This window comes from Corythoichthys intestinalis, chromosome 4 (genome assembly GCF_030265065.1).
Source record: "Corythoichthys intestinalis isolate RoL2023-P3 chromosome 4, ASM3026506v1, whole genome shotgun sequence".
NCBI lineage: Eukaryota > Metazoa > Chordata > Actinopteri > Syngnathiformes > Syngnathidae > Corythoichthys > Corythoichthys intestinalis.
The window spans coordinates 34520916-34546404 of record NC_080398.1 but is presented as its reverse complement, the minus strand read 5'-3'; the positions used below and the strand labels follow the sequence as shown (position 1 = coordinate 34546404).

Below are 25489 nucleotides of genomic sequence, written 5' to 3'. Positions count from 1 at the left end.
AGTCTCACTGATATAGTATCAATTCCTCTCTTCAATCTCGCTGCAATGGTTCCCGAAAGAATTTTATAATCCGTATTAAGTAACGTTATTGGCCTCAGATTTTCAAGAATTCTCTTGTCTTTACCAATTTTAGCGATTAAACTAAAGTGATCAATCTAGTCGACCTAATTTTAGTAGACTGCGTTCGCCTTCAATGTAATTTGTCCAAGTACCGTTGCCGTAGTTGCATGCTTTCACTTTCATTCTGACGTGAAAGAAGGACAGTCAATCTGTAGTTTCGGCCGCTTTATAATTCTTTAATCCTAATTTAATCATTCTTTACCACTTTTTTATCATGTGAATTTACGGACTGTTTTATTATATTGTCGTATAAAACTGGAACAAGGAGTTTTTGTTTTACCCGGAAGTCTTTTCTACTGCGTGGTAGCGTTGACAGTAAAGTACAGTAAGTACAGTACAGTGCAGCACAGCGCTTGTTGAGTTATAAGTTCTAGCTTTTTTTTTTCCATGTCATTTCGGCTATTGTTATATTTTTAGTTTGTTAATAAGCTTTCGGTTTTAGTGGGTTGGGTCGTTTGTTTGTCTTAGCGCGAGCGTGCAAGTGAAAGAGAAAGGATTTTACATGCCATTGCTTGACAGGAATTGACAGCGATTTTTATAGAGGACCCCTCCCCATGCTGACCTTAAACTTGTCCGAATCCTTTATCTGTTTTTTAAAATTAGTTAAAAACAACAACAATAACAACTAACAAGATTTTTTGTCTTTTTAGTTTTTAAAAAATATATATATTTCATGTTTATTAATCTATTTCCATCAAAACAGTAAGCAGTCCCTTTTTGTTAATTTTATTTGACTTATTTAAAAAACATTTTTTTGGACCAACCAAAAAAAATCCCAGTAAATATTGTCATTTTATTTGTATAATTAAACATATATATTTATTGTTACTGTTTTTAAAAATGAAAAAAGTAAAAACAGGCCACAAAAATGACGTGATGGGGCAGATCTGGCCTGCCTTTCGTTTGACATCTGTCTACAAATTTGGATGTGCTGAAAATAGTATTCTGTATAGTATTCTGACGGTATGATAACCTTAAGCAAAAATATCAGTTTCACGGTATCACAGTATTGCAATCACAGCTCTAAAATGTGTTACTTTAAGACATGGGTGTCTAAACCTGTCCTCAGGGGCCGCTGTGGGTCCTGGTTTTTGTTCCTACCAATCGAGCACAGACAGTTTAACCAATGAAGTTTGTGCCAAAACAGGGGTGTCCAAACTTTTTCCAAAGGGGGCCAGATTTCGTGTGGTAAAAATGTGGGGGGCCGACCTTGGCTGACGTCCCTTACGTAGAACAATATATTTAAGCAAATTTTAGCAAGCCATTCTGTGTGTCACATTTGCTTTATATATTTTTTTAAATTAATAATTTCAATAATCTCGCAACTCGCCTTTGTGGCGTTTTCTTTCGACTCTCGTGCTCTTGCGAAATACTGCTGCTGTAAAATTAAACTAGCTTCAAGTTGCTTCAATTTCTCGCTATGTATCTTCCCTGTATTCTTGTCGTACACGTCAGCGTGTCTTGTTAGGTAATATCGCCTCACACTCTTTCAAAACAGCGACTGTCTTTTTGGAAATGAGGCAGACACAGTTGTTGCGTATTTTAGTAAAGAAATAGTTCAATTTCCATCTATCCTTGAAGCGTCGGCCGTCTTTTTTGTTGTTGATTGTCGCCATTTTAGAAAGTTGGGAGTAAAGGGTCACACGGGGTAATGTTGCTTAAAGTGCTGCTCCCTTTTAGTGGGTAAATGAGGAGCAGCATTTAGTGTGTAAGCTACGTCATATGCTGGTAGCAGTACTGCTGACCAATTTATTAAGTCCGTGTGTGGGCCTGACGTTATTGATTTTATGACAGAGGCTGGGGCCGGATGAAATTTGACCACGGGCCGCATTTGGCCCCCGGGCCGGACTTTGGACTTGTCTGTGCTAAAACAAGCAGCACCTGACTGCAATCAACTGATTACACTTGTGAGACACCAGATTGGTGAAAGGTTGTCCTCATGATGGGTTTGAACAATAACCCGCACCCACTGCGGCCCTTTGTGGAATAGTTTGGACACCACTGCTGTAAGATATCTGGGTTTAAAAAAAAAAAACAAAAAAAAACTTTTTTCCATTGAACAAGATTTTAATTTTTCAAAACATATTACTAAATTGGAACATACGCATAAGTTAAAATAAATTTAAAAAATAACAAAATATTCTAAATGAAATTAAAATAAATGCAGTACTTTAGGTGAGCCTAAACCCACAGCCACAGCTCAACATTGTTACCATCATAACAAAAATAATTTAATTATTTTCCATAAAAACCACGTGTGTATGACTCTTATCATGTTTACATTATACACACACTCTGTTTCTCAACACAGACAGTTGCCAGAGAGAAAAAATCTGCATGTTTTGCCACCGCTAGACACACTAAACACGCTGGAGTTAACTCTTGTAGCTGGTGGGAAACGTTAATGACAGAGTTTATAGAGGTGCACGATAATTATCGGTCCTATAATTATCGGTCCGATAATAGAAATTATGACGTCATCCCAATAAATCCGATAACGTAATATATTATCGGCCCTATTAATAATATTTTTGGCACGGTGTCGGATTGGGATTTGTGCGTTTGTTTCCTCTCCTGTTTTTCCAGTATGCAAAGTTTTGTTACTGTCTTTGTTTTGTTCATTATAATAATGTTCATGTCATCATGAAAATTCTGGTTCGGTCAAAGGCAAATCTAAGCTGAATCAACCACTAGTATTTTTTATCTACAGGTGTTCAAAAACTCAGGTGAATATACATTGAAAATGTATATATATATTATCGGTTATCGTATCGGTATCAGCCTTGAGGAGCCGGAAGTTATCGATATCAGTATCGGTTTAAAAAAATGGATATCGTGCACCCCTAAGAGTTTACGAACTTTTAATTTTGTATAAATGCGAAATCATATTGGAGGTATTGCCTCCTCGGCAGCCACCCTCCACAAACATGTTTTATATGTCGGTTGTCCCTCCTCCTCTAAGCCGCGGTCGCCTGGAACTTTTCAGTAGCCGAAGTATTCCCATACCAACGATTTCGTTTTCTTTAATGGGGGAAAAAGTTCAGGAGTTTCACCTCCTCCAGCCATCGTGTAGCACAGCTGAGTCACTGGAACGGAGCAACAACCGGTGGGGGAAGGGTTGAGCCTTATAGCTGCAAGCGAGGGATTTGTCAATGCATTTTTGGGACACAAACAATAGCTAATACCTTAGTGATGGTATGACGGAAATTTTTTTGCAGTTTTAAAACCTTGACGTTTTCATACCACGGTATACCTTGAAACCGGTAATCGGCGCATGTCTAGTGCTGATATTACTAGAGCTGAAATGAATACTCGAGTAACTTGAGTTTAAAAACTGATCCGAGTAATTTTATTCACCTCGAGGAATCGTTTAATTTTGCCAGCTCTAAGTATTAAGTTTTTCCCGGACTACTTTTAATGCGGGACAATGCGCTGATGTCACGTGTGTAGAGGAAGAAGCAATTTAAAAAAAAAAAAAAAATCCTTACTGCGGCTGACAGCCGCTACAAACTACGCCGACGTTGCTAAAAACTACGCCCGCATGATGCTAGTGTGGTAGCAGGTAGTGTCCGATGCGTCTCATAGATATCGCATGCATTTAGGACTAGATGCGAAATGACAGACTCGGCCACGTCTGGGCAGCGTTAGGAAACAGCCGCCATCTTTAAGCAGTAGACTTCTCGGCGCTAATAAATATAACGATAATGTCACTCGCTCACGTAACGTTAGCCCTTCGGAGGGCTAGGTTTCTATTGGACCACTGTCGATGCGTGGCTAACGTGTCTTACATACAGGCTCTATTTAATCTGTAAAAACACAGCGCTGTAGAATGATGAGGGTGGAAAATTAAAACATGATAAAGCTAACTGTCAGTTTTAGCTCAGTAGTCATTGCTGAATAAAACACCAAGTAGCACTGGTCCCTAATGTGCTCCAATACAGCAGGTATCATACATTTATTTTGAACACTGCAAAAACTCAAAATCCTATCAGTATTTACAGTTTAGACTAACTTAACTTGAACTTAAAAATAGCTTGACACAAATGGAAATTTCGATTGAAACACATGGGAAAAACACGTAGCTTTCAAGTGATGTGTGTTATCAAGCGTAATTACATTTTTAGGGAAGAAATGTGTTTTTTTAGGGCTGTCAAACGATTAGAATTTTTAATCGAGTTAATTACAGCTTAAAAATTAATTAATCGTAATTAATCGCAATTCAAACCATCTATAAAATATGCCATATTTTTCTGCAAATTATTGTTGGAATGGAAAGATCAGACACAAGATGGAAATATACATTCAACATACAGTACATAGGGACTGTACTTGTTTATTATAACAATAAATCAACAAGATGGCATTAACATTATTAACATTCTGTTAAAGCGATCCATGGATAGAAAGACTTGTAGTTCTTAAAAGATAAATGTTAGTACAAGTTATAGAAATTTTATATTAAAACCCCTCTTAATGTTTTCGTTTTAATAAAATTTGTAAGAATTTCAATCAAAAAATAAACTAGTAGCCCGCCATTGTTGATGTCAATAATTACTTACACAATGCTCATGGGTGTTGAAGCCTATAAAATCAGTCGCACCAAAGCGCCAGCAAAGGGCGGCAAAACTCCATAAAACACAACATGTGGGCATTTTACTGTACTGTCATTCAAATCTGTCTGAGCGGGGCATGTGCGTTAATTGCGTAAAATATTTTAACGTGATTAATTTAAAAAATTCATTACCGCCCGTTAACGCGATAATTTTGACAGCCCTAGTTTTTTTTAATAAGCTCTAGAAGTTTTTTGAGTGAAAGCAGTGAATTTTTTTTTCTAGTCACATCTGAGATGCAATTGTTGGCTGTTTTCAACAATGTACATCAAAAATAAAGACATTGATTGACTGAAAATAGTTCAATATTGGATTAAATATCTTTTTCTCATGTATATTTATAATTTCTCTTTACCTAAAAAAAAATGTTTTATCCGATTACTCGATTAATCGATAGAATTTTCAGTCGATTACTCGATTACTAAAACATTCGATAGCTGCAGCCCTAGATATTACAGATGAAAGCTGTGAGTTAACATTCTCCATGTTCTTTCCATCTTTTGCTCTGTGTGCAGACATGTCCATAGTGAACGCCTTGTTGTTTGTGTCCCTGTTTGTGAGCGTGGACGTCTGCGCTCTCGGCTTCCTACGCTTCCTGCAGTTGTCTCCGCAAATCTTCTTCCGCTTCCCATGCCCGCCGCTAGTCGCTTTGTGGACAGGAGAGCTGACTAGAGCTTTCCTCCTCCTGCTGCTCCCACTAGTAGCTGGTGGTCCCTCATGGGCACGAGGCTTCGGTATTGTCCAGAGCGTCCTGGTCCTGACTTTGCACCTGCCAGTGTACGTGACACTTGTGCACGCGCTGGGCGGAGCTGTCGACGAGGAAATGTGGAGCTGGCACTCCTGGGAAAGGGTAACGAAAACACACTTTGACAACGACAGTATATACAGTGGGGTAAATAAGTATTTAGTCAACCACTAAATGTGCAAGTTCTCCCACTTGAAAATATTAGAGAGGCCTGTAATTGTCAACATAGGTAAACCTCAACCATGAGAGACAGAATATGGAAAAAAAAAAACAGAAAATCACATCATTTGATTTTTAAAGAATTTATTTGCAAATCATGGTGGAAAATAAGTATTTGGTCAATACCAAAGGTTCATCTCAATACTTTCTTATGTACCCTTTGTTGGCAATAACGGAGGCCAAACATTTTCTGTAACTCTTCACAAGCTTTTCACACACTGTTGCTGGTATATTGGCCCATTCCTCCATGCAGATCTCCTCTTGAGCAGTGATGTTTTGGGGCTGTCGTTGGGCAACACGGACTTTCAACTCCCTCCGCAGATTTTCTATGAGGTTGAGACCTGGAGACTGGCTAGGCCACTCCAGGACCTTGAAATGCTTCTTACAAAGCCGCTCCTTTGTTGCCCTGGCTGTGTGTTTGGGATCATTGCCATGTTGAAAGACCCAGCCACGTCTCATCTTCAATGCCCTTGCTGATGGAAGGAGATTTTCACTCAAAATCTCTCGATACATGGCCCCATTCATTCTTTCCTTTACACAGATCAGTCGTCCTGCTCCCTTTGTAGAAAAAAAGCCCCAAAGCATGATGTTTCCACCCCCGTGCTTCACAGTGGGTATGGTGCAATTCAGTATTCTTTTTCCTCCAAACAAGAGAACCTGTGTTTTAACCCAAAAATCTCTATTTTGGTTTCATCTGACCATAACACATTCTCCCACATGCTCTCTAGCGAACCGCAGACAGGCCTGGACGTGTACTTTCTTCAGCAGGGGGACACGTCTGGCAGTGCAGGATTTGAGTCACTGGCAGCACATTGTGTTACTGACAGTAGCCTTTGTTACTGTGGTCCCAGCTCTCTGTAGGTCATTCACTAGGTCCCCCGTGTGGTTCTGGGATTTTTGCTCTCCGTTCTTGTTATCATTTTGACGCCACGGGGTGAGGAGGGAGTTGAAAGTCCATTTTGCTCAACGACAGCCCCAAAACATCACTGCTCTAGAGGAGATCTGCATGGAGGAATGGGCCAAAATACCAGCAACAGTGTGTGAAGGGCTTGTGAAGAGTTACAGAAAACGTTTGGCCTCCATTATTGCCAACAAAGGGTACATAACAAAGTATTGAGATGAATTTTTGGTATAGACCAAATACTTATTTTCCACCATGATTTGCAAATAAATTCTTTAAAAATCAAACAATGTGATTTTCTGTTTTTTTTTCCACATTCTGTCTCTCATGGTTGATGTTCATCCATGTTGACAATTAGTGGTTGACTAAATACTTATTTGCCCCAATGTAATAACCTTAAATTTGTGTAGTCTCAGCTCATTGAGCCAAAATTTGAGAAACATTAAATTCTTCATGATTAAAGTTCATTTCCTGCAAAAACAAATGTTTCTGGAACTTTATGTTTCAAGTGTCGAGCGTGCTAAAAGCTGACAATTAGGACACTTGTGAAGATGTTTCAGGGCTACCTGGTGACCCTTGTGTCGTGGATCTACTGGACTCACTACGTCCAGTCTCTGCTGCTGTCTCTGACTCGCTCCGTGTCGTTCCTGTGGAGACCAAAGAGCAGACTCTGCCAGGAGACCAAAAAGGAATCCGTCTCATCTCTGAGGAGACTGTTGGGATTCATGCAGCCTCACATCGTTTGCTTTGCGGGCGTCTTGCTTCTTGTGGCGCTTTCCTCTTTCTGTAAGTTCATGTACTCAACCTCAAGACACTTTTGAGACTTAAAAAAAACCTAATGTAGGCGTTATTTCAGTCTACAATAAACCTAACTTCTAGAGTTGTGCGAAATTTCCGATTCTTAGATTATTCGCGATACGGCCGTGGAAGATTCGAGAACGATTCACAAACATCCAAATTCCGATTATTGAAATATGTCAAGTAAAGCGGAAGTAAAACACACTCAGCGCGCTGCGCGGTCTTCGGGACGCAATGAGGAACGCAGCAAGAGTAGCTAAACATCATGCTTGTCATTACTCAGCCCCTCGGGTAATGACAATGCTCAACTCGCGGGTCTTGCTCAACTCATGCCGCGAGATAAAAAAACAACAACATACATGACTGCTGCAGACAGCTGCTACAAACTACGTCCACATAATGGTACGGTAGATATCATATTTATATGGGACTAGATGCAAAATAACAGACTCGGTGGCGTTAGCAGCACATGTACAGAAAGCTAGATGTGGGCGTTCGTAAACGGCCGCCATCTTAAAGCAGTAGACTTCCCTGCAAGGCTGTTGTAGCGAACCTAATTAACTTTTTATCTAAAATACTCCTAAATCGGCAAAATATTGACTTGAATCTATCTTTAAAATAATTTTAAAACTTTCAAATGTCGAAAGTAGACAGAAGGGAAATTATGGAATAACGGGAGCAATTTTAACAACTTAAACGGTTGATTCACATCATTAAATTAATTGAATGTAGTTTAAAGCTTCTGATACAGAATGGGGATTTGAGTATATTATCGTTTTTAACTGTTAACTTGATACTGAAATAGTCGTTTATTTAAGCCTGCGAGGCTTTTTTTTTTTTAAAGTTTTTGTAACTAATGTACAAAACATTAAAGAGGAGTCATCAATAATCGATTTATAATCGAATCGTAGCCTCCGAATCATAATCGTAATCAAATCGTTAGGTGCACAAAGATTCCCACCTCTACTAACTTCCATGAATTTTATTGCGCTTATCTGGGGTTGACAGCAGAAACAGACACTTCCCGCTTTTTAGACTTCTTCCAACTCTTAAGGATTACAAAGATGTTCCCAGGTCAGAAGAGGGACATCGTCTCAACACAAAAAAAATGACTTTCTAGGGTTTTTAAAAGTTCCTCATTTCAAATCCAAAAATCCAATACAGAACAAATGCTGACACCCCAGATACTGTAGCAAAACATAACTGGAGCGGACATGGGCCAGGTGTACTGAAACCGGCTGCACGTGAGAGCGGCTGCCGCTCCCAGTCAGTCCATCACCACCGGGGGCTGGGCTGTTGCTAGCTGGCGTGGCCGTTGTAGCCAGACTGTGGCCTGCAAACGTGTGTCAACTTGTGACATTTCGATGCTTCGCTCTCGAGTTTCTTCAGTTTTTTCTCTCTAACCTTCTCTGCGCCACCCTTTTCTTTTTTTGCCACCACCATACATGTTGTTTATCCACCCTCGTCGCTATCTTGCTTCCACAAGGAGTAAGGCTTTACCAAAGTAGCTACTCTGTGCTTTCTTTGCTCCCGCCTATCAGATTGGCGGTTAACAGCCAGGTGCATTGCTGCCATCTGTCGGATTGAATGCGAAGTGTAGATAATCATAGAGGATGGGGAGATAAAAACAGTGACGTACAGTGCCCTCCATAATTATTGGTACCTCTGAAAAAGTTTTTTAGCTTCTAAAAATTTTTTTCAATTCAAATAATATATCACAATAATAATAAGTATGGGTCTCTCATCCAGTTGAAGCCTGGGACCGTGTGTATTTTTGTGTGAGACCTAGATTGAGCTGCTGGCAACAAACACTCTAAGTGGGTCTGGCGTGCCACAAAAGATGCGCATTCTGAAAAGCACCTCATACCCACTGTGAAGTATAGGGGTGGGTCAGTGATGCTGTGGGGCTGTTTCGCTTCCAAAGGCCCTGGGAACCTTGTTAGGGTGCATGGCATCATGAATGCTTTGAAATACCAGGACATTTTTAAATCAAAATCTGTTGCCCTCTGCCCGAAAGCTGAAGATGGGTCGTCACTGGGTCTTTCAGCAAGACAATGACCCTAAACATATGGCCAAATCTACACAGAAATGGTTCACCAGACACAAAATCAAGCTCTTCCCATGGCCATCTCAGTCCCCAGACCTTGTTTTGTTGGCAATAGGGGGTTGTACAAAGTATTAACACCAGGGGTGCTAATAATTGTGACACACATTATTTGATGTCAAATATTTTTTTCTTTATGTGGGATTTTTTCCCCCACTGAATGAATGCACTTGTATTGAAGGTTGGATTTTTCTCTTTTTTTTCCATTAAGGTCCCATATTATTTGAATAAAAAAAAGTATATATTAGAAGCTAAAAAACACATCTTTTTCAGGGGTGCTAATAATTATGGAGGGCAATGTATATATGGCGGCTGCCAGCCGTCCAGAACTGTTCTGTGATCCTCCAGAAGCTACAGATTACCAGTCCACCCCTGTGTGTGCTGAATCCTGTATGTTCTCCTGCTTAGTATTGCAGCGGATGCCCGCCTACGGGGTCGCGCTGTTGTGACATCACACGTCGACCGTTAAATTTCTGATTTTTAGCGCGTCCGGTCTGCACAGTCCACCCCGGACCAGTGCGTAATCATTTGAACTGTCAGATTGATTATCCCCGCTGCATCTGGCGCACTAACGTTCAGCGGGAGTGATTGCTATGTGGATCTGGCGAGCTGACGCCGGCGAACAGTCACCTGCTATCAGGGACTAAACCTATAGTGACCGATGAGCCCTTATCTGGGTCTCCTTTACCCTTTACTCCCGCAACACTTTCCAGTTTCGTAAATTTTTGCTTTTACGTTGCACTGAGTATGAAAAATTTGTTCACTAGTGATTTGCACATGTACTCTTGTTATCAGGTGAGATGGCAGTACCTAAGTACACGGGTCAGGTTACGGACTGGATCCACAACCAGGGGGCGCCTGACGCTTTTACAGAGGCCATCACAATTATCGCTGTCATGACTGTTGCCGGGTAAAAAAATAACTATTTTATGCCGCTTCTACGTGTCAGTTTTAAGAGTTGCTCGTATTTTGTTTCAGTGCTGTGCTAGAGTTCATTGGTGACCTGATGTACAACATCACCATGAGTAACATTCACACGGCGGTACAGGCAGATGTCTTCCAGGCCGTGCTCAAGCAGGAGATCGCCTTCTTTGACACCACCCCTGCAGGTTATTCGTCACTACCAGTTGAAGATTAGTGTAAACCTGACACTTGAAAACAAAAAATAAGAATGAAATGCAATTTAACATAGGTTTTAGTGTATACGGATTCAACTCGTAAGTGAAGTTACGGCCGTATTGTGTTGTTTCAGGTGAGCTGGTTTCGCGTATCACCACGGACACCAACACCATGAGCGAAGCACTGAGCCAGAAGCTGAGCTTGCTCATGTGGTACACTGGCCGTGTGATCTTTCTCTTCGCCTTCATGCTCATGCAGTCGTTCAAAATGTCGTTGGTCACCCTCATGGGACTTCCCATCATTTGGGTCGTGCCGAAGTTCACGGCACACTTCAACCAGGTACTCAACAACAACAAAAGCAAAAAATAAAAAATCACGAGTGCTTCACTCTTTACAAATAGATTCGAAAATGGTTTCATATGAAGATTTTTTTTTCCGTTAATGCAAAGGGCAGTTTGGCTTAAAATCTTTGGCAAACTTTAAAGGGATCCACCGATAAAAAGTAGGGCTGTCAAACGATTAAAATGTTTAATTGAGTTAATTACAGCTTAAAAATTAATTAATCGTAATTAATCACAATTAATCGCAATTCAAACCATCCATAAAATATGCCATATTTTTCTGTAAATTATTGTTGGAATGGAAAGATAAGACACAAGACGGATATATACATTCAACATACTGTACATAAGTACTGTATTTGTTTATTATAACAAGATGGCATTAACGTTATTAACATTCTGTTAAAGCGATCCATGGATAGAAAGACTTGTAGTTCTTAAAAGATAAATGTTAGTACAAGTTATAGAAATTTAATATTAAAACCCCTCTTAATGTTTTCGTTTTGATAAAATTTGTAAAATTTTCAATCAAAAAATAAACTAGTAGCCCGCCATTGTTGATGTCAATAATTACTTAAACAATCCTCATGGGTGCTGAAGCCTATAAAATCAGTCGCACCCAAGCGCCAGCAGAGGGCGGCAAAACTCCACAAAACACAATTAACAAGTAAGCATTTCACTGTACTGTCATTTAAATCTGTCTAAGCGGGGCATGTGCGTTAATTGCATCAAATATTTTAACGTGATTAATTTAAAAAATTAATTACCGCCCGTTAACGCGCTAATTTTGACAGCCCTAGTTTATACATATATGTATGTATATATATATATATATATATTTCTGTCTCCATCCATGTACCCGTTTATAATGCGCACAATGATTTTACAAGTTGATTCGGGGGGGCGGCGCGTTATAGTCGGGAAATTACGGTAGCGGCAAAAGCAAAATGAACAGGAAAGATGGGTTAGACAAGTCGAGAGTAGGGGAAAAAAAACTGTTCTGCCAAAATGTGCTATCCTGGCGAAACATCGTACAAGAGGCAAATTTGACACCCCAAGTACTACCGTGCGCTTTCAGCTTGTTTTGTTTAGATCAGGGGTCAGCAACCCTGGTCCTCAAGTGCCACTGTCCAGCTTGTTTTCCATGTCTCCCTCCTTTAACACACCTGAATCAAATAATCATGATCGGTATCAGGCTCCTGCAGAGCTTGCTGATGAGCTGATCATTTGATTCAGGTGTGTCAAAGGAGGGAGACATGGAAAACAAGCTGGATGGTGGCACTCCAGGACCAGGGTTGATGACCCCTGGTTTAGATGCATACAGACAGAACATACTAAAGATGCCTTAAGAAAATACTTAAACGTAGCAATATCAAATAAGGGTGGTTTAAATATAAAACATGACGATTGTGGTCAACAGATCAACAATATGCTTTAAAACTACCACAAGAAAAAAAAACAATGCTTAAAAGTATGAGAGGGAAACACATGCAAAAAGTATTTTGAGGCAATGAAAACTTGGCGCCCTCTCTAGGTCAGAACATGTACTAAATATTTTAGCTTTTTTAATCAATGGCAATATTTTATGTGTTTCTAATAACATATTTTAGTAAAAGACAACAATTGTGGCTTATTAGAGCCTATACAGTTGTGGTCAAAAGTTTACATACACTTGTGAAGAACATAATGTCATGGCTCTCTTGAGTTTCCAGTTATTTCTACAACTCTGATTTTTCTCTGATAGAGTGATTGGAACAGATACTTCTTTGTCACAAAAAACATTCATGAAGTTTGGTTCTTTTATGACTTTATTATGGGTGAACAGAAAAAAGTGATCAAATCTGCTGGGTCAAAAATATACATACAGCAGCGCTAATATTTGGTAACATGTCCCTTGGCCATTTTCACTTCAATTAGGCGCTTTTGGTAGCCATCCACAAGCTTCTGGCAAGCTTCTGGTTGAATCTTTGACCACTCCTCTTGACAGAATTGGTGCAGTTCAGTAAAATTTGATGGCTTTCTGACATGGACTTGTTTCTTCAGCATTGTCCACAAGTTCAAGTCAGGACTTTGGGAAGGCCATTCGAAAACCTTAATTCTAGCCTGATTTAGACATTCCATTACCACTTTTGATGTGTGTTTGCGGTCATTGTCCTGTTGGAACATCCAACTGCGCCCAAGACCCAATCTTCGGGCTGATGACATTAGGTTATCTTGAAGAATTTGAAGGTAATCCTCCTTCTTCATTATTCCATTTACTCGCTGTAAAGCACCAGTTGCATTGGTAGCAAAACAGCCCCACAGCATAATACTACCCCCACCGTTCTTGACGGTAGGCATGGTGTACTTGGGGTTAAAGGCCTCACCTTTTCTCCTCCAAACATATTGCTGGGCATTGTGGCCAAACAGCTCGATTTTTGTTTCGTCTGACCACAGAACTTTCCTCCAGAAGGTCTTATCTTTGCCCATGTGATCAGCAGCAAACTTCAGTCGAGCCTTAAGGTGCCGCTTTTGGAGCAAGGGCTTCCGTCTTGCACGGCAACCTCTCAGTCCATGGAGATGCAAAACACACTTGACTGTGGACACTGACACCTGTGTTCCAGCAGTTTCTAATTCTTGGCAGATCTGCTTTTTGGTGATTCTTGGTTGAATCTTCGCCCTCCTGACCAATTTTCTCTCAGCAGCAGCTTGCGTTTTCTTCCTGATCGTGGCAGTGACAAAACAGTGCCATGCACTTTATACTTACAAACAATTGTTTGCACTGTTGCTCTTGGGACCTGCAGCTGCTTTGAAATGGCTCCAAGTGACTTTCCTGACTTGTTCAAGTCAATGATTCGCTTTTTCCGATCCATGTATGTATATTTTTGACCCAGCAGATTTGATCACTTTTTCTGTTAACCCATAATAAAGTCATAAAAGAACCAAACTTCATGAATGTTTTTTGTGACAAAGAAGTATCTGTTCCAATCACTCTATCGGAGAAAGATCTGAGTTGTAGAAATAACTGGAAACTCAAGAGAGCCATGACATTATGTTCTTCACAAGTGTATGTAAACTTTTGACCACAACTGTAAGTCTTTAAGTCCTTGTTCTGAAGAATGAGGACGCTCAGTGTGCTCAACTAACTTGGATGGGTTTCTTCCTGAACATCAAAGGCACTTTTGTTTCTTCTTGGGATCATTTAAGGAGCTAACGCAGTGTTACTTAACCTCAGTTCAATCAAACCCCAGGGTTTGGGTGACGAGGGGGTCAGCGAAGGTTAAAACACGTAGGGCCCTATTTTTCGTATGCTGCCTAAATCTAGGGAAATTGGTGTTTTAGACCAGGTTTGGGACTGCTTCGTCCCCAATTTACATGTTTCATTCCATTTCTTTCAAGTGCTAGTGCTCTATCTGAAAGGAGGAGAAACTAGTTTGCTCAGTGGAAGGTTGACTCGCACTGGGTATGAGGCCTACGGCCAGCGTGGACGATAATTTTGACCTGTTAAAAAATATGCTTTCAAAATGTGAAGAAATTTGAACTGGAATCCGCTTAGATATTAGATGCTGGAAAATAATCTGATCAGATTTAAAACAAAAAGCGTGAGGCGCGAGATAACAGGACTGTCTTTGTATTTCTAGTGGCAACAATTCGAGGCAAAGGGAATGCTTTTAAAAACAACAGCATACATCCAACATAATTTATATTATAAATAAGTCCTTAAAATAATGCGACCACAGTATGGATGTCTACAGTGATGGCAAAAAACTTTCTACTGTCCACACTTTTTTTTTTAAAATTTTTTTTTTTTTTACAGAAACTGCACTTAAGGAAAAAGTGACTCTTTTTCCTCCTTTGCTGTGACTTGCTTTGTGAACATCTGTTACAATGCCCATTTTTTATGCTGAATATTATGTTCCGTAAGGTCTCACCTCATGAGAGTTCTGTGCACATAATAAACTTATGCCATTAACATGGAATATTGAAAACAAAACTGTAAAAACCAAGTACAAAAGGTACAATATAATCAAAGGACCACATGAAGAGGTGTGAAAAAGTCTTCAGTATTCACATAAAATATTGAAATGAAGCAACTAGAGCTGAAACGAGTACTCGAGCAACTCGAGTAACTCGAGTTTAAAAACTGATCCGAGTAATTTTATTCACCTCGAGTAATCGTTTATTTTGACAGCTCTAAGCATCACGTTTTGCTCGGACTACTTTTAATGCAGGACAACGCGCTGTCACGTGCGGAGAGGAAGAAGGAAAACAAAAAAAAAAAAACACTGCAGCTGACAGCCGCCACAAACGACGCCGACGTTGCCAAATACTAGCCCGCACGATGCTACGTTGGTAACAGCTAGCGTCTGATGCATCTCATAAAGATCACATGTATGTTGAACTAGATGCGCAATGACAGACTCGGCCGCGTCTGGGCAGCGTTATTAAACAGCCGCCATCTTAAAGCAGTACAGCGCTAAGCGCTAGTAAAGAGCGCTAAGCGCTAATAAATAAAATTAACGTTACTGTCGCTACTAGCTCACGAAAAGTTAGCCCTGCGGAGGGCTAGGTTTCAATTAATTATGACCACTGTCGATGCGTGGCTAACGTGTCTTACATAAAGGCTTTAACATAACATAGCATTGTGGAGTGATGAGGGTGTAAAATAAAAACTTTATCATGGTAACTATCAATTTTAGCTCAGTAGTCATTGCTGGATAAAACACCAAGTAGCACTGGTCCCTAATGTGCTCCAGTACAGCCTGTATCATACATTTATTTTGAACACTGCAAAAACTCCAAATCCTATCAGGACTTACTGTTTAGACTAACTTAAAACTTAACTAGAACTTAAAAATGGCTTGACACAAAGAGAAATTCAATTGAAACACGTGGGAAAAAATCCTAACTTTTAAGTGATGTGTGTTATCAAGCATAACGGCATTTTTAGGTAATATATATATTTTTTAAATAAGATCTAAAAGTTTTTTGAGTGAAAGCAGTGAATTAGTCTTTTTTTTTTTTTAATTCTAGCTACATTTGAGATTCAATTGTTGGCTGTTTTCAACAATATACATTGAAAATAAAGACATTGATTGACTGAAAATGGTTCAAGATTAGAATAAATGTCTTGTTTTCTCATGTATATTTATAATTGCTCTTCACCTAAAAATATATTTGTTTTATCCGATTACTCGATTAATCGATAGCATTTTCAGTCGATTACTCGATTACTAAAATATTCGATAGCTGCAGCCCTAGAAGCAACTCACCGGACAGGAAGTGTCCTAAGTTTATATACGCTTGATAAGTAAATTGAAAATAGATTTTCCTCTCTGTACATCAGGGGTGTCCAAACTTTTTGCAAAGGGGGCCAGATTTAGTGTAGTAAAAATGTGGGGGCCGACCTTGCCTACGTCCTTTACGTAGAACAATATATTTAAGCAAATTTTAGCAAGCCATTCAGTGTGGCACATTTGCTTTATTATTATTTTTTTTTAATGAATAATTTCAACAATCTTGCAACTAGACTTTGCGGCGTGCTCTTTCGACTCTCGGGCATTTGCGAAATACTGCTGCTGTGAAATCAAACTAGCTTCAAGTTGCTTCAATTTCTCGCAGTGTATCTTCCCTGTAATCTTGTCGTACATGTCAGATAGTCTTGTGTGGTAATATCGCCGAACATTGAAATCTTTAAAAACAGCGACTGTCTCTTTGCAAATGAGGCAGACACAGTTGTTGTGTATTTTAGTGAAGCAATAGTCCAATTTCCACCTGTCTTTGAAGCATCGGCCGTCACATTCAACTTTCTTTTTTTTTTTTTGTTGATTTTCGCTATTTTAGTAAATGGAAGTAATGGGTCACACGGGGTAATGTTGTTTAGCCTTTAAATACCTGCAACATGAAGCAATTATCAGAGAATCACAAAATTGGAAAAATAAGGTCCTAATTTTTTTCAAATTGTAAAAAGAAAAGTCAAAATGAATATGTGTAATAAGCGCTCTAATATCTATAACCCATGCTAAATCATGTTTTTTTTTTTTTATCTCATGGAACCTGCAGATGCATGTGTTGACTTGCAGCCATCATTTTTTTTTTTTTTCAAAAAGAAATGTCAAAATTCTAAATTAGTCTCAAAATCATTAAATTTTAGGTTTATCAAATGTGATACACCTAACAGGCAGTGCTGCTGCCTTTTAGTGGGTAAATGAGGAGCAGCATTTCGTGTGTAAGCTCCTTCATATGCTGGTTGCAGTACTGCTGACCAATTTATTAAGTGTGTGCGGGCCAGACATTATTGATTTTATGACAGAGGCTGGGGGCCGGATGAAATTTGACCACGGGCCACATTTGGCCCCCGGGCCAGACTTTGGACATCTCTGCTGTACATAGTACCGTATTCTTTCTAATGCTGCAACGATTAATCGATTAACTCGAGTATTCGATTAGAAAAAAAAGATTCGAATTAAATTTTGCTGCTTCGAGTATTCGTTTAATTTAAGTGGCGTTTTAATGGTTGATTTGAAAGTGTTTGCATTTAGTTTTATTGATTTGGGTGGATACACTGCCTTCTAGTCTGCCTCATTTCACATGGCTGAATCCAGGTGCTCCCTGTTAGGACCAACATAAGCTACGTTTTTGTTTGAGCTAATGTTTTTTTTTTAATGCATTCGTTATTTAGTTTATAGGTATTTTTACCCTATTTTTGTGAAATATGAGTCTCAATCATTTGTTAAGCGCATTGTAAAAAAAGGTAGCATTTTATAGCATTTAAACTAGCAGACTTTTGCTATGTAAGTTAGCCAATTGTTTTTTTTGTTGTACATAGATCCTAATTTATTTATTTTTTTATACCGTTAAGGCTCAGCTCAGATAATTTAATTTTTCATGTTCCTTATCCGATTACGCGATTATTCGAACTAATGGTTCATCGATTAATCGACAACTAAAATAATCGATAGCTGCAGCCCTAATTCTTTCATTGAATTGAATTGAATTAGATATTAGCTTGTTACGTGTTACCTTAGATAAATCTGTTTTGAATTAGAAAAAAATTGCTTTTGCTAATTCCGAAGGGTTCGGTGAATTGATGTGAAACTCCCATACCATACATACTACCACAATTTAGTCGTCAGTGGCCATGTTTACATGCAGGAATTAAGTCTTTTAAAATCAGGATTTGGCCAATAAGCCATTTATGTGAGGCCGAGTAAACAAGTTAAAAACCCTGATATGCTAATATCCGCTGTTTTTAAAAAAAAAACAAAAACGATTACTTCTCCCAGCAAAAAGTTACATGTTGGCAGGATTTGGAAGAATTCAGAAACAATGTGATTTGCGTCATCACGCTCTCTGTTGAAACAGAGCTTACCTATGTTTTCTGTTTATTTGTGATTTTCTAGACAATATCGGTGAAAGTTCAAGAGTCACTGGCTAAAGCCAACCAGGTGGCAACAGAAACCTTCTCTTGCATCAAGACGGTGAAAAGTTTCGCTAACGAGGAGGGCGAGACGGAACGCTACAGGCGCTGCACGGAGGAAACGTACGCCCTCAACAAGTTAGAGGCAGTGGCATACGCCAGTACTACGTCTGCCAATAGCGTGAGGATTGCCTCAGTCAGAACACTTTGACTTTGTCAACATCAAAGAATTATTTCAATTTTTTTTTTTTTTTTTTGGCTCCAGATGACCACTTTGGCCATGAAGGTGTTCATCCTCTACTACGGAGGCGTTCTCGTGACCCGCGGGTTGGTCAGCAGTGGAGAACTTGTCTCCTTCGTCCTCTACGAGCTTCAGTTTGCTTCTGTCGTAGATGTAAGCCACCCATTCCTACGCAAGTGTCGTATATACAGCGTTATAATATGTATCATATGCCATTATTCAGGCCTTAATGCATTGCTACCCATCGGTGAAGAAAGCTGTGGGGAGTTCTGAGAAGATATTTGAATACTTGGATCGGAAACCTCAAGTTCCTCCAGATGGAACTTTGGCCCCGGATGACCTGAAGGGACACGTTCAGTTCAAAAATGTCACGTTTGCCTATTCGAAAGGCAACGGTATAGCCCTCAAGGTTTGTCAAATCGCCGTCAATTTAGCTCGAGGTGTTATGATTAATCGACTATACTATTTTTGGGGTTAGGGTTAGTCCACCGACTAATTAAACCCTCGCTGACTCGAAGTTTAAGCCCGATGTCAAAAATTCTGAAATTTCCCTTAAATTTAAACTGCCTGAAGTATCTTCAAAAACACACTGACTAGCTAATGTAAGTGTTTCTGTATAGGACGTGTCCCTGGAAATGAAACCCGGGAAGATCACTGCACTTGTGGGGCTCAACAGAGCTGGAAAGTCGTCTTGCGTCAAGCTGCTGGAAAGGTTTTATCAACCCCAAAGTGGAGTCATCCTCCTGGACGGGAAACCCTTAGACACTTATAAGGACGCTTATCTTCGCCAGAAGGTGAGTGTACCAACTTTTTTTTTCGCGGCAGCATTACACTACCATAGAGTCTATTTTCAAGTCTCAAAACTACCCTCAGATCTCAGTGGTTAGCCAGGAAGTTGCGCTGTTTGCCCGTTCCGTGAGGGAGAACATCAAGTACGGCTGCCCAGACGCCACTGATGAGGACATGTACGAGGCTGCTAAGATGGCCAGCGTCCACGAGGACATCACCAAATTGTCCAAGGGTTACGACACTGGTACAAACACTCTGCTGTAATGTACCTGGCAGTCATTGACGGCGTAGTACAAGCTTACTTATACTCAAATTTTGGTTTAGATGCTGGTGAGAAAGGAGGGCAAATATCTGGCGGCCAGAAGCAACGTATCGCTATTGCCCGAGCCTTAATCCGACGGCCCACCGTCTTGGTTCTAGACAACGCCACCAGTGACTTGGACACCAAAAATGAACATCAGGTAAAAGCATGTTTATTTCATATTACCTGAATAAAATGGACCACTTGGATGTGTGCAGAAGTGATCGATATATTTAATCAATTTTTTGAATCCCGCGCTACAAAAATGAGAGATTTCCGGCCACGGTCTCGGATTGAGGAAGAAGGCGGACATGACGTTAAAGCAGAAATGTGAAATAATTTCATAACATGCCAAATAGGGTCACAATTAAAGCAATTAAACATTGTCCAACAAATAAACATGAAAAAATAATATATATGTTGTATATTTGACAAAATAATCGCGTTTCCGAAGTTTGAGCCTGAAAGGGGACGAACCCGGAAGTGATACGTCACACCGAGAACAGCATGGCAGCGCTCCATACGTACTTACGGCCGCCATACAAAGCCCTTCAAACAATGATTCAAACAGCGATATAAGCGATAGATCGAGCGCAAGGGAGGAGATCCAAGTTTTTGAAGAGTTGGAGGAAGAAGAGGAGCTTGGAATTTTATGTTGGACCTAACATGTATAAGCCAGACGCTAATCAGGATGCAAACAATGTGCCTAGACTACCTGACACGGAATGGATACAAGACCCATCGAGATTACAAGATTGGTAGGATATAGGCTGTTATTATTTTCATGATTTGAAGATGCAGGCATTTGCACATAATTTTATGTTTTTGTCTATCTGATGACATGGTTCAAAAAAATAATAATCAGACTTCATGTTCATTTTGGCAGATCCGGCAGCTCTCGTGCATATAAAATAATAATATAAAAACGTTGGGGGGAAAGAAGGAGATGAGTCGTTGATGGCTTTCTCCACTTTATTGTGGCAACAATAAGAAAACAAAATAATGGCAGACTGCCGCCAAATTCGAAGTTTTGCTTCTCGCTGATCTCCTCCTCGCCTCCTACTACTCCAGCGTCTCTTAAACGGATCGTGCATAGTGTCTTGTTATGAGCTTTTTGTTTACAAATGTATCGAACACACGATGTGCTGACAAATTTGTTTCTTTATTAACACATGGAGCTAACAGTACAACACAGCTCGGGGCTCTCGGGAGGAAGTGGCGTCCAATGGCGTGAGGAAATGTAGTTTTTTCACGCAAGCGAACAGATTACAAAGCACCACTTCAGTGTTGTCCCGAGACTACATTTCCCATGACTCACTGCGTGACCTGCGCGCTCGCTGATTCGCTGCCAGACATTAAAAGCAACACGCATGTTGTTGTCACCTGTCAGCGGCTCTCGCAAAACACAAACTAGAAGGCTATCAAGCGATCACCGTGAAAGAAAAGCCGAACCGTACAAATGCAATGCAATGCTTGAAGCATGAAGGTGGAAATACATAAAACAAATAAATGTTCACAAACTCACTGGCGGTGTGTGTCTCTTACGGCAATGTGACCGTGAATTACTGCGACGCCGACCCGCTTATATGCACATCCACACCCCTTTCCCGATTGACAGTGGATTAACCCTTTCGGACAAGATCGTAGATGACGCACAATTTAAACATGCTTAACCTAGCGAACGCAACAACAACTATGATCGGGGATTGCCACGAGTTAACTTTCGGCTAACGTTCAAAAAAAAAATCAGCTTATACTGTTCATTCCACCACAGTTGGCAGCTCTGCTTTGACAAAGTCATCAGTCATCTATCCAAAAATCACACTTACTTTTTGGCAAATCCTTGATCGTAAGCAGACCGGTTAAGGAAGCAGGCATCTTCGAAGTGTTTGCAGCAGAGAACACTACGTGATGATGGCATGAAATTCATTCGCTTCGTGCGAACGAAAGATGTCCATTTACAGGCCCTGCTATCCTTTGGCCACTCATACAACTTTTCGTTTGAGTGAGAACAAAACATCGCCACACACCGCCGTGGCATCTTACCGAGAAGCAATGCAACAAACAATACTGTTCTATGGCGGACTTCCCTCGATTTTCCCGGTGGGACGTAATTTCTGAAGCTTTCCGAAGATTGCCGAAGACAAGCATTTTTGTTGTCAAGGGCGTTGCTATGGATTAAACAAAGAATCTGGAAGGGTTGCGTTAAAAAAAAAAAAAAAAAAAAAAAAGAAAATATGCTTATAGTTGTTTAGCCATTGATATTATTCAAAAACATGGTTGGCCAACCTTAGTTCACATTACTGCTTTAACGGGAGACATAATCTTCACTATACAGCCATACTATTGAATGCAAAAGGACTGTGGTTCCAGCTGATTTTGAGGTTTAATGTGTTTATTTTTCACGTCACGCCAGCCCAACGTGCTGCAGGCTTTTGTTGCTACACCAAGGAGAGTGGTGTGAGCCTTTCTGGGTTTCAAAAAGGTCCTGTTCACCGCGAAGAATGGGCAATACAAGTATGACAATGGAGCGACTGCTGGGTGGACGAGGAAGTGAGAAAGCTACGTCTTTTATATTATGTCAAATACTGGGATCATGGCACACGTTTTAATAAGGAGGTGGCTTGCATTTTGTGGATGACAATGCTCCCTGTCCACTGACCGAGAAGGCGGGAGTGGCCGCCTGCCTCGGCCAATGGCTTGTCGCACACCATGGTCAACGGCCGATGAAGGCGGGAGTGCTGGTGTTCAGGCAGCAACGCGCTCTCGTCTCCGGTTCTCAATCGTGTTGAGACTTCCACCGACCTAGGCCCGCTTCACGTGCCCACCTATAGAGTGCTATCCTCGGCTTGGGCAGCCACGCTCCGACATCGGCCAGTTTGTCCACCGAAAATGCACCATTTTCAGCCGAAACTTGCTCGCTGTTGGGGGCTGGCCGATCGGTGAAGACAGTCACACCCGCCGACGTGTGTGACATGAGTCGGGGTAGTGATTTTTTTTGTGTTCAAAAAGCAGTTCGGGTTAGCGTGTAGCCTAGCTCTTATACGCCGAGTCCTCGCAGGGAAATGACAAGAGGTTTAGGAAATTGGCAGTTTTGACCATTATGCAGTAATTTAGCCCTGTCGTACTGAATTTGTACCGTATTTTTTAATATTTCATATTCCGTTTAGCACAAGACTGTTATTTGTCATGACCATACAATTTATTTAGCAATTGGGGAAAATACTTAGAGACAAAGAATATCCTGTAGAAATATTGGAGTAGATAGATAAAAACAATAATTACATTTTGCAGTCTGCTCTCTGTTGCCTTTTTCTCGTTCTGAATCTTCCCCCTCCATTGGGCTTAATTCTAAATCCACTGAAATCGTTACTCCGCTGACTTCATCACCATGATGGAGGCGCCAGAGCGCTATAATGACTGGAGGATCTAATCGGCAGGATTAAATACTCATTTCTCTTCATCTGCGCTTTGCCAAATTTTTGTATATAGTCAAATCGTCTCAAAATTTGATTTTAAATCCAATATTAATGCTATTTAAGATTTTTTTTAGCTAGTGTTAGACACCCACAGCTCATACAAAGTTTGTCCTCCACAGGTCTACGAGGCCCTTCTGAAACTCAAAAATTGCTCTGTGCTGCTGATATCCACCAAAATGAGCGTGGTGGAGATGGCCGACCACACCGTTGTTCTCCATGATGGCGCGGTTGAGGCAGAGGGCAGCCACGCCCAGCTGCTAAAAACCAGCCAGCTGTACGCTCAGCTGGTGAAGAAGGAAAAGGAGGAGTAGTGGACCCTTTCATTTTTATATTTGTCTTGCGTAACTTCTTTGATTTCCACTGCAATGCTGGTCTTAATATTTGTTTTTAAAGATTTAATGTCTTCAAACTACATTTGTTTGCAAAACCAGCGGATCTGATTGCAACGTGGCCACTTTGGCACTTGTTTTGAGCTACATTAGTTTACTGCTGGTCCTTTCCACTAAACTTTTTTCCCCTTCATGTTGAGAAACGTCTTTGGTCTCAGATACTGTCGTGGTCTTAAGCACAACACTGGAGTCCATAATTTTTAGTGTCACTATTTCCCCCATTGTGAGCGAATTTCGCCGTTTGAAACCAGAACATGAAATCCAGCCGAACTTTCCTGGTTTTGGTATTGGTCTTGCTGGTACAGAAACCAGCATATTCAGGGTTTCTTAAGGCAGGTACTTTAACTCATTTGCTCCCAAAAACGTATAAATACGTTCTATTTTTTATTGCTTCAGTGTCCCAAAAACGTATTTATACGTCTTTTGCGTTTGTTTTTTTTTTTTGGCAAGAGGCATCTATAGGTTCCGATCCATCTAAAATATAATGTACAAAGCTCAAAACCCATTTTAAAGCAATAAAACTGGCCACTGGAGGTCAGTAGCGCATTTGGTAAGAACTCATCTCGGGCCAAGAAAGGAAGTGAAGAAAAATAGTCGAGAAACGGAAGTTGGAGGGATCTTGTGAAGACGTGTGAGAATTTGAGAAAAATGTGGAGAACGATCGGGGGGAAAAAAAGGCAAACGACACTGGAGGAGTGTTTTGAAAAGAAAACGAAACCATCGTGAAAGAAGGATTTTAAAAAATCTATCTTGATTAGACAGACGGTGACGGCAACAACGCGTTCTGCGGAGCTCACATTGCGTTACTCCTTAGCCCGAGGTTGAAACCAACGATGAAGATGATGAAAAAAGTGACACCGATCGTGATCCGGACTCATCAGATTACTGGGAGCCACCTCATTCAACCAGGAGCAGCCGAGAGCCTTCCCCGTTATGTGCGCAAATAGTTCAACAGTTCAATAGTTTAGTTATGTGTAAATAAATTGTTACTTTGCGATAAAAAGCTCTATTTGTCTTGTTGTTTGTTATTTTGTATAACGAAAACATTATTCAGATGTTTGGGATGTCACATAAGCGAAAAATAGCTGTGTTAAAGTCATGTTTGAAATGTATGCTTTCACAAAAAGCTCAATTTCTGGTTTTTCATCAGAAATTGGAAAATTGCTCAAACTTAGCTATTTTCTAATGCTGATTTCTAAAGGATGGAAAAAGATATGAACTTTTTTTCTGCTGAAAGAAGAGAGTCTAATCTTTCTTTTGGTGGGTTCCATGTTTATACAGCAATATAACAGAATTTTCTGTGGGCCTGGCAAAATCAGTCAAAATCCAGTAAAACGGCCAGGAGCGAAGGACTTTGCTCTGGTGAAAATGGCTGGGAGTGAATTAGTTAAGGACTTTGCATTCTTAAAAACTGTGGTGGTTGTTTATACATAGGGTGACCATATTTTGATTTCCAAAAAAGAGGACACTCAGCCTGGCCTCAAGATACTTGAATTTTACTCGAAGTTCACTCAAAGATGTCTATATCACTGTAATATATTTGAAGTGTGCCGCCTCACTCTGGATGTGAAAATGCAGTTTGAAAATAATAATTAAAAAAAAAAAAAAAACAATTGTCCTTGACAAATTATTATTCCCATCTAATTGATATTCTTATTCAACGTTCTAGACTGCACACAAACAATAACCGAAGTAAACTGACAAACTATTCAACCAGCATGTTTCAGAACGTAGCAGTTCAAAACTACGTTTCCCATAATGCCTAGCATGGTTTAGCTTACTGATAGCTAAGACAAAAATCAAACTTTGCTAGAAAAGTTTACAATCATCGGCAGCGCAACGATGCGACACCAAATGGGATTTTACAGTCAAAGCTCCGATAGAAGTCAACAGTTGCCATTATTTACGTATTTATCGTTAAAACCTTAACAACT

The 25489-nt window shown here is 40.2% G+C and overlaps 1 protein-coding gene across 1 annotated transcript; it reads left to right on the top strand.

Moving 5' to 3' along the window:
• The first annotated feature begins 242 nt into the window (after positions 1–242).
• Positions 243–24221, top strand: tap1 (transporter 1, ATP-binding cassette, sub-family B (MDR/TAP)). Its single transcript, XM_057835409.1, has 13 exons — positions 243–445; positions 5246–5580; positions 7147–7381; positions 10293–10407; positions 10476–10606; positions 10750–10955; positions 18340–18537; positions 18622–18750; positions 18821–19006; positions 19218–19391; positions 19471–19630; positions 19711–19847; positions 23286–24221. The coding sequence occupies exons 2-13, from the start codon at positions 5248–5250 to the stop codon at positions 23475–23477; spliced, it is 2196 nt and encodes a 731-aa protein (XP_057691392.1). The 5' UTR covers positions 243–445; positions 5246–5247; the 3' UTR covers positions 23478–24221.
• The last annotated feature ends 1268 nt before the right edge of the window (positions 24222–25489 follow it).